Below are 9,322 nucleotides of genomic sequence, written 5' to 3'. Positions count from 1 at the left end.
ATACTTAATTAATTGCTTTTTATTTTATTTTTTGTTATTCTTTTAAAAAATTTTAATTATTTTGTTCACTTTTTGAATATAAAATATGAACGAACAAAAGTTCAAAAAAAGAACCAAATCGTTATATTTCTCCATTAAATGAAAATTATTTATATCTTTTCTCATGATTTTTTTATTGTATTTTTTTCTTCAGAACCAATTAGAAACTATTTCTTTGAATTTAAAAAGATGAACTTTTAAAAGTAATTAACCTATGGAATTTAAACGAGCCGATACATACACAGCAAATAAAGAAAGTCCTTATTACAGACCATTACTTCCAGAAACGGCATTTGATCCAATATTTCAGAAAGCAATTCAATATGCTGTTGGATTTTTATGTCAAATGGATCCATCCCATACGGAATTATACAAAACAATTCCAAATGAATATATGAAGTATCTTCAAGACCCAAAATTTAAAGACAATTTTAGAGAATTTTTTGCTGGTTGTTTTGATCCAGAGTCTGAATTATTTAAAATGGTATTTAAAAATAATGTTGTTAAACTTGCTTCATACATGAGATTTTTAAAAGAAAGAGATATGGATAAAGAAGAACTTGCTAAAATTCAAATTAAAAACCCATTATATATTGTTGCTATGCCAAGAAGTGGATCTACTTTTACCCATTCTTTATTTTCTGCTGATCCAAGAGGTCAAAAAATTGCTATGTATGAACACCTTAATCCAGGATCAAAAACAATGACAGAAGAAGCAAGAATTAAAATTGCTGAAATGATTTGTGGTAGTATTACACAAGACTCTCAAAGAAACTTTAATACTGTTCATGCTCTTAATGATGTAAGAAGACCAGAAGAAGAGATGTTTTTCACAGAAATGCTTGGATTAACTCTTGTATTTGCTCAAGCACTTCCAAGACTTGAACAATATAGGGAAAGTGTAATTATGAGAGATTATGATTGGGTTTATGATGATATTATTGATGAAATGAAAATGCATGCAATCCAATTTCCATTTAAAAGTGATAAAGAATTCTTTTGTATGAAATGTGCAACTCATTTTATGACTCCTGCTCCTTTCTTAACTCAAATGTGTAAAGATGAATATAATCCAAGAATTATATGGCTTCATCGTGAACCTATTGGAAATATAAAATCAGCTATTTTATTATATTGGACTGTTCGTGCACGTTATGAACATGATATTGGACTTGATGATATAAAATGGTTAAATGAAACAGTTATTCGATTCAATGAAATTATGTTAAAGAATGCTTTTGCTGCAAGAGAACAATGGATTGCACAAAATCCAGAACGTGCAAAATATATTTATGATGTTGGATTTTCAGAAATTATAGCTCATCCAAAAGAAACAGTCCAAAAAATTTATGAATATTTTGGTATGGAATATACTGATGAATTTGATAGTGCATTAAAAGAAGTTATTGAAAATGGACATCCTCAGAAACAATTTGGAAGAAGACAACATGAAGAAGATATGTATACATTTAATCCTGAAGAAGTAAGAGAAAGGTTTAAATTCCATTATGAAAAGTTTAGTCAATATTTACCAGATTTTTGGGGAAAGAAAGATACTAAATAATTTCTTAATTAAACTATTATTATTTTTTTTTTTGTTTTAAAAAATAACAATAATAACAAAAAAATAAATAAAAATTTTTAATTAATGTTAACAAAAAAATAAAGAAAAATGATATACAAACACTCCATTTATTCAGGAAATGGTACAGGTTTTTCTAATAATCTATTAAAATCATTCTCTTCATTTAATATTTTACTCGCTCGTGTTAACTCCATTTTTAAAGCTTTTAATCCATCCATTGAAACGCCTTTAGTACAATTTTCAAAAGATGTTGGATCTAATACAGTCATGACAGCAGGAATAATGAATAACTCATCAGGAGGTCTAAAATATTTTATTGTTATTGGTTCATTCCAATTATAATTTTTAAAATAATTGAAAAAACCTTTTATCAAACTAGCAGGTGAATGTTGAATAATAATTTGTGTTGGTATTTTTGATCCTAATATTCGTAACCGAAGCCACCTATCCATTACGCATCTAAAATCTGATGGAAATAATGGTGGTTCAAATGATGTAAAATAATGTAATACTATTTGTATTATTAATTAAATGATTCATAATAAAATAAAAGAAAAACAAACTCATAAAACAGAGTGCTGCTGATGACAAACCACCTTTAAATGGACAATTTAAATTTCTACTTTTTAACCAATATTTCAACAATACAGCAACAATTCTAAAATGTTTATTACAATGAATCATTGTAGAAAAAAATTCAGAATGTATTTGAGCAACTGGTTGGTTAAATGATAAATCAATATTAACTTTAGTTCCTAAATCAACCATTTTAATTATTGGAACTTTTGCTTTTTCAATAACATTTCTAATTTCAAAATTATCTATTTTATTATTACTCTTCTTCTTTATTCCCTCATATTTGTTTCTTTTATTGTATATAATAATAATAACAAACTTCTTTTAAAACATTCCGCAAAAGACTCTAATAATATTGCATTTACTTGTCTTCCTGATTGACTTGTACAACATATATCTAAATCACCATCTTTTAAGCATAGTCCATAATCTGTAGAACCATAGACTTGTGCTCTAAAACGAAATTCAAGATAATTCTGATTAAGTACTTGTTCAATTCGTTGCATTACTTCATATCTCATATCAACAAGTTCATCAGATAGTCTATGGAAAATGAATATCTAAGTTCAAATAAATAATAATATTAAAAAGTCCTCTTTCTTTAATGAACATTTATTTTAATTTCTTTTAGAGAAAAGTTCTTTTTTTGTTTTCAGTAATAACAAACATGACACTCTCAAATATTTTTTCTAATTGATCATTAAGTATGTCTTCAGGAGAAGTTCTGTGTAAGTTATTCTTTCTGTTACTTTTTATATTTTTCTTAAATATTAAACGTCAAACAAACACTTGTTTTCTCCTTTTATTATATGGTTTCTCTCTTTTCATTCTTCTATCATTCATTCCCCTCATACGTCGTCCATCGTTTGAAAGCGACATATCTGATTTAATAAATCAGTTCATTCTATTTCAAAAACCCATTTCACACCCTTTTGTGGTATTTCTCCGGGAAATTCCATTTGAAAAAGGAATGAATAAAAGACTTCATTCTAAACTATAATATATGATTATTATAACTAGATTTTATAATTTAATCGAACAAAAAGGGTTTGGATTTAAATGTTCAAAAATAGAAGTAAATTTCAAAGAATTTACAATTGTTTTTAATTCTTCAACTCCTTCTTTTAACTTTCATTGTTTATTATTGCTAATTCATTTCCTTTAAATTTTTTTTATTTCCATTAAAATTTTTAACAATAACATTTATTACCTTTATTAAACCAAAATATTAATTTTATTATTGGACCACATAATAAAACTCAATTATTTCTTTGATTGAATCTTCTTCTTTGGTCTAAGATCACCTGAATGTCCACATTTCTTTTTTCTGCAAGTAGTAGCTCTAAGAGGAAGTCTAGCATAACATCTTCTACAAATCATTTTATCACAATTATATTTTCTAGCAATAGCTTCCAATGCTGGTTCAATACCCATTGTTGTGGTCTAAAAATGTTTTAAGTTCTTTTTAGGGTTTTTATACTTTTTTTGAAATTTTCTTTCATTAAATCAAAAACAAATTTACTATTACACTCTTTACTGAATGACTCAATATTACTTTTCTTCTTCTTGTTTTTCTATAAATTCACATTTTACTTGACATTGTTTTCCTTCTAAAAAACATATATATTTTGGTTTTTTATTATATATTTCACTTACAATTTTATCAACTATTTTTTTAGCAATTTCTAATGGAATATCTTCAGGTAATGGAATAACTAATTCAAGATTTGTGGTAAGTTGGTCCATTTGATTTAAAGTGAAAGTATTATTTATTTTTTCTTTTTATTAAAATTATTATTTATTTATGTTATAACAATAAATAGGCAAATATTTATTTTTTCAAGTTACTTGTCTTATTATCTTACAAAGTTCTAAAGTTCATGAATTATATTTTGTTCCTCAATTTGATTGTTTTTATAAATGCTACTCATTTATGTGAAGAAGGGTATTACTTTTTAAATGAAACTTGTATTGAGTGTGATAAACACTGTTTATATGATAAATGTATTGATGAAATTGGATGTCAAGAATGCCAACCAAAATATTATTTGAATGAAACAAGTGGATGTAACCCTTGTGTGTTGAATTGTGAAAAATGTACAGGAGATACATTAGAAAAATGTACTAAATGTCAAGATGGTTTTTATAAAAGTAATATTTCTCAAATATGTCTTTTACCTTATGGTTGTATTGAATATGAAGATTTTATAGGGTGTAAGTCATGTGAAGAGCATTACCAATTAAACAATAGTATGTGTATTTATAGTTTGTTAAATAAAATGTTTACATAATTTAAATAATAAAATTTATTTCTTTAGAGTGTGATGGATGTTCTGATGGATATTGTACAACAACTGGTTGTGAAAAATGTTCTAACTGGTTTAAAGAAAGTGATAGTTTTGGGGATTGTACAAAAGCTGCAGTAGGTAAAATCATTTGTGTTCTTATTATTATTTTGATAATAATTCTTGTTTTGATAGGAATTATTTCTGGAATATTTTTCTTTATTAAGAAACAAAGAAAACATAGACAATATGAAGATGCTTATCACAACGTTAATTAATTAAACTATTATTAAAAAATAATTTAAATAAATTCTTCTTTTTATTAAATAAAAAGAAAAAAATAAATAACATAATGTATAAATGAAAGAAGGTTCAAATTAGTTAGTTGTCCCATGGGAATTTAGTGTCGAGTTTACAGTCAGCTCTTAATTTCTCCATTTCTGATCTTGTAACTTCAGGAATAAAAACACCTTTCTTACTTCTTTCTAAGAAAGTTTCATGTTCTTTTTCACCTGGAGTATAAATTCTAGTAGCACCTGGAGCTTTAGCAGCAGCTCTAAGTTCACGAGCAATATCACCAACTTGTTTCTCAAAGTCAGCTAATGGTCTAAATGATTCAATATTAATTGCCATAAAGAATTGTCCAAGTTCAATTGGGACTTTCTTTCCATCCTTTAATCCACCACATTGAGAAAGGAAATTGGCTCCAGATAATGCTGAAGATAAGATTTCTACATCACAAGCATAACCATATCCTTTATGACCTCCCATCTCTTCTCCATAACCTCCAAGTGGATAACAAGCAGCAGTTCCTTTTTGGAAAGCTTCCAACATAGGTCCTGGTTCAGAAAGAACTTTACCACTTCTATCACAAACCCATCCTGGTTGGCATTTCTTTCCTTCTCTGGCATACATTTCAATTTTTCCTCTTTGGACAATAGAAGTTGCACAATCAAGGCAGAATGGGAATCCTTCATCACTTGGGAAGGCAAAGACAAGTGGATTAGTTCCAAGTTTTGGTTCTACAGACCAACATGGACAAACTGATGGTCTAGCATTACATCCTGAAAATCCAATACATCCTTGTTGAGCAGCCATTTGTGGATAATAACCAGCAATACCGTAATGAGTACCATTTCTAACAACTACCATACCCATTCCATGTTTTTTAGCTTTATCAATAGCTAATTGCATAGCTTGCATAGCAATAGAATGTCCCATACCATTGTGTCCATCAACTACAGCTGTAGTTTCTGTTTCTTTAACAATATCAAAAACAGTTTTTGTATTTAATTGTCCACAGTCAATTCTATCACAATAAATAGTTTTTAATCTTTGAATACCATGAGTATCCATTCCTTGTTTATCAGCTTGAATAAGAACTTTAGCACATCTTGCTGCATCTGCTTCTTCAACTCCTTTAGCCATTAATACGTCTTTCATGAATTTTTCTAATTCATCAAAATGAATTCTGTACATTGAGTCGTCAGCCATTTTATCTTTTTATTCTTGATTACTTTTTATAAGTATTTGTTTTAAATAGTTCATGCCACGTATTGTAAGACTAATCTTCTAATAGCTTTTTTCTTTTTTTATTTTTTTTTCATTATTTTTCAATTGATTTTCAATATAAGTGATGATGTCAATTGAATAAAATATGAATTCAATTTTTTTTACATCGAAGTGAAATTGAATATACACTAATTCAAAAATTCTAGAACTTTCATTTTTTGTTGGTTAATTGATTTCTGAGTATTTCCATAACACAAATTCTATTTATTTTCCTCTTTAGCTTCTATTTTCATTCTTTTTTGACAACAAAATAATCATAATAACATAAACATTGTTTTGTTTTGTTTTATTAATTTTATTTTGTAAAATTTATCTACTCTTTCATCTTTTTTTACTTCTTTTATTATTGAATTAACATATACCTTTTCCTTTTAGTTAATGTCTATTTTATTTAAATAAATGTGATATTGTTTGAAACAATATTCATTAAAAATATATGAAACTTTAACTAAATACGCTATTTGTTAATAAAAAGAAATAACTCCCTATTTTAATAAAAACAAAAATATCAATTAAATAACAAAAATTCGATTTACCTCAAATGAGACAATTCCAAATTTTAAAGTATTTCCCCTTGTTAATAACTGTGATAATGATAATGAATATTCTTGAATATCATTTATTTTATTTACATAAGTAATAACTTTCAAATAAAGATTTGGAAGTGTTTTAATATAAATCCAATCTACTCCACATTGAATTAAAGTAAAATGAACTTTTTCTAAATTTTTTTTTAAATTTCTTAAGTAGCTTGTTTTATTTGAAAATGAGTCATAAACAATAATGTTTTGTTCAAAGTGTTCTATAGAAATATCTAATTGGATAAGATGAATTAAAGATTGAGGGAGAATATATTTAAGTTTAAGTGAATTAAATAAATGAATATTTTCTTTATCCAAATCTTCTTTCATTTGGTTTTTAATGTCACGAAGAAATTCAAGACAATTCATTTAAGAAAAAGAAAAGAAAAGAGTTAAATAAATAATAGTAGTAAAATAATAATAAATAATAATTTTCTTTCTTTTCTGAAATTAAAAAAAAAACTAGGGTTATTATCACTTTTAATTGCAAATGGTCGGACCAGTCACTAAGCCAAAGATTGTCAAGAAATATACTGGACACTTCAAAAGATTCGATTCAAATAGATTCCTTCGTGTTAAAGCATCATGGAGAGTTCCAAGAGGTATTGATAATAGATTAAGAAGAAAATTCAAGGGAACTAATCTTCTTCCAAAGATTGGATATGGAAGTGCTAAGGCTACTAGAAATATGCTTCCATGTGGACTTTATAAATTCCCAGTTCGTAATACAACTGATCTTGAAATGATTATGATGCAAAACAGAAAATATGCTGCTGAAATTTCACATGCTGTTTCTGCTAAGAAGAGACAAGAAATTATCCAAAGAGCTAAAATCTTAAACATTAGAGTTCTTAATGCTGAAGCTAGAATTAAGAAACAAGAAGTTGCCCAATAAATTGATGGTTTTTGACGATAAATTTTAATTTACTTTTTTAATTAATTAAAAACAAAAATTAATTAAAAATTAAAAGAAATCAATTTCTTGGTTGGATTTGTAATGAAATATCATATTGAGCCTTTTCATCATCATTTTTATGTTGTTCTATTGATAATATGAAATCCTTGAAAAATGGTAATGCTTTATAAATTGAATGTTGGTCATTTTGTAATGGTCTAATAGTTAATAATTGATTTGCCATCATTCTACATTTCTCAAAATTAACATCTCCACTTTCAGTTTTATCAGGATTACCTTCATCAATGAAAGTTAAATCTTGAATAATAACTCCAATAAATGGAATATATCCTTTACTTTTATTTTGTTGAATATATTTTCTATATGAGGCATAACTTCTTGTTGGGTCTGCAGCTTTTCTTAATGGATCCATTCGTTGAGCAGCATTTTCAACTAATTCCCAAGTTTTTGTTAATCGACTAATTGCACTAGAATTTAACCCAGAATAAAATTCAAAAAAGCCTGTAAAATTCATTTGTTCATACATTATTTTTGCAACATCAATGAATTTACTTATTAAATTAGCTCTTGCATTAATATCACTTTCTTGAAGAATTGAATATGATACCCAATTAGTTACAGCATTAAAATGTTCTAAAAATTCACAAAGTCTTGGACATCTTTCATATTTATCTTTCTTTGTCCATGCACTTCCTAAAAAGTCTTTCATTTCTATTCCAGTAAATAATGTTAATTCATATAAACTTAATTGACCAACAATTGTTTCAGCAGTTAATTCTTTAATTGGTTTTGTTTTTTCTTCTCCATTAGAATTTTCAATTCTATCAAATGTAGGTAAATGAGGGATAGATTGAGCTGATTGAATCATTTTTCTAATTTGTGCAATTCCAACAAATTGTGATTGATATTTTTGTAAGAAAGTTTCAATAGCTCCAAGTATTTCTTTATCATGGAAATCATAAGGTAATAAGTCAGTCCATATTTTCATGAAAATAGTGATTTTAGCCCATTTTTGTTTTATTGTTTTAACTGGTTCATTTTTGGATTCAACAATATCATTACAAATTTTATCTATAATTGATAATAATTGAATTGGTTTACAATATGTATGATAATTTAAAATAAACATATTAGCAAAATTACTTTCTAAATTTTCTGGTGTAACAGCCCAATTAATTAATACTTCTAATGGTCCTGAAACTGTTTGTTTATTTTCAATTTTTAATCCTTGTTCTTTAAATTTTTCACCAATAGTGTCTGTTATTTTAATATAAACTTGTCTAAATTGTGATGGACAGACCATAAGTGTAATTTGTTCTGCACTCATACCATTAAATGTTCGTTCTTTTTCCTCTCTTTTAATAGTAGGTTCCATTGTAGGTGTAGAAATTACTGTTCGTTTAAGATTTCTATTGGATGAATAAAATAATCTTGGTGGAAGAGAAGATGACATTAATTATTGAACTAATTTTTATTAGGAACTTTTTTATTAAATTAATTTTTTTATTTTTTTTTAAAATAACTTCCACTTTAAAAGAATGAAGATTCTGTTAAGAATAAATATATTTTTTTAATTGAAGATGTTAAACTTGTTCTAACAAAATGAGTTGAAAAAATGAAAATCTTAAGAAATTATTTAGTATTTTATACCTAAATATTATTAATTTGTTTAATTAGTGTAAAAGTAGTAATGGAATTTATCATTGTTTTAGTCTTTTTATTTAAAATTAGATTTCTCACTTATTTTCCATTGAAACCCAATTAATTT

General features: G+C 26.2%; 8 protein-coding genes across 8 annotated transcripts; 3 read left to right on the top strand and 5 right to left on the bottom strand.

Annotated features, from left to right (window-relative positions):
• Positions 1-253: 253 nt before the first annotated feature.
• On the top strand, positions 254-1,603 carry ENU1_180180 (sulfotransferase, putative; the record flags this gene model as incomplete). The annotated part of the gene is made up of 1 exon (XM_008861460.1): positions 254-1,603. One exon carries the CDS (start codon positions 254-256, stop codon positions 1,601-1,603), a length of 1,350 nt encoding a protein of 449 aa, XP_008859682.1.
• A 128-nt stretch (positions 1,604-1,731) lies between these two features.
• Positions 1,732-3,079, bottom strand: ENU1_180170 (poly(A) polymerase, putative; the record flags this gene model as incomplete). The annotated part of the gene is made up of 5 exons (XM_008861459.1): positions 1,732-2,135; positions 2,188-2,445; positions 2,520-2,743; positions 2,868-2,924; positions 2,988-3,079. The coding sequence occupies 5 exons, from the start codon at positions 3,077-3,079 to the stop codon at positions 1,732-1,734; spliced, it is 1,035 nt and encodes a 344-aa protein (XP_008859681.1).
• Positions 3,080-3,463: 384 nt separating this feature from the next.
• On the bottom strand, positions 3,464-3,634 carry ENU1_180160 (ribosomal L40e family protein; the record flags this gene model as incomplete). The annotated part of the gene is made up of 1 exon (XM_008861458.1): positions 3,464-3,634. The coding sequence occupies one exon, from the start codon at positions 3,632-3,634 to the stop codon at positions 3,464-3,466; it is 171 nt and encodes a 56-aa protein (XP_008859680.1).
• Positions 3,635-4,080: 446 nt separating this feature from the next.
• ENU1_180150 (CXXC-rich protein) lies at positions 4,081-4,763 on the top strand (the record flags this gene model as incomplete). Its single annotated transcript, XM_008861457.1, has 2 exons — positions 4,081-4,465; positions 4,519-4,763. The coding sequence occupies 2 exons, from the start codon at positions 4,081-4,083 to the stop codon at positions 4,761-4,763; spliced, it is 630 nt and encodes a 209-aa protein (XP_008859679.1).
• Positions 4,764-4,866: 103 nt separating this feature from the next.
• Positions 4,867-5,979, bottom strand: ENU1_180140 (malate dehydrogenase, putative; the record flags this gene model as incomplete). The annotated part of the gene is made up of 1 exon (XM_008861456.1): positions 4,867-5,979. The coding sequence occupies one exon, from the start codon at positions 5,977-5,979 to the stop codon at positions 4,867-4,869; it is 1,113 nt and encodes a 370-aa protein (XP_008859678.1).
• A 590-nt stretch (positions 5,980-6,569) lies between these two features.
• ENU1_180130 (hypothetical protein) lies at positions 6,570-6,968 on the bottom strand (the record flags this gene model as incomplete). Its single annotated transcript, XM_008861455.1, has 1 exon — positions 6,570-6,968. One exon carries the CDS (start codon positions 6,966-6,968, stop codon positions 6,570-6,572), a length of 399 nt encoding a protein of 132 aa, XP_008859677.1.
• A 160-nt stretch (positions 6,969-7,128) lies between these two features.
• On the top strand, positions 7,129-7,533 carry ENU1_180120 (ribosomal protein L32 protein; the record flags this gene model as incomplete). Its single annotated transcript, XM_008861454.1, has 1 exon — positions 7,129-7,533. The coding sequence occupies one exon, from the start codon at positions 7,129-7,131 to the stop codon at positions 7,531-7,533; it is 405 nt and encodes a 134-aa protein (XP_008859676.1).
• Positions 7,534-7,612: 79 nt separating this feature from the next.
• On the bottom strand, positions 7,613-9,007 carry ENU1_180110 (Ras guanine nucleotide exchange factor, putative; the record flags this gene model as incomplete). The annotated part of the gene is made up of 1 exon (XM_008861453.1): positions 7,613-9,007. One exon carries the CDS (start codon positions 9,005-9,007, stop codon positions 7,613-7,615), a length of 1,395 nt encoding a protein of 464 aa, XP_008859675.1.
• Between the last annotated feature and the right edge of the window lie 315 nt (positions 9,008-9,322).

The sequence above is a fragment of the Entamoeba nuttalli genome, assembly GCF_000257125.1.
Source record: "Entamoeba nuttalli P19 unplaced genomic scaffold asmbl_8069, whole genome shotgun sequence".
Taxonomy (NCBI): Eukaryota; Evosea; order Mastigamoebida; family Endamoebidae; genus Entamoeba; species Entamoeba nuttalli.
The sequence above is the reverse complement of the archived record's forward strand: the minus strand, read 5'-3'. Positions and strand labels throughout refer to the sequence as shown.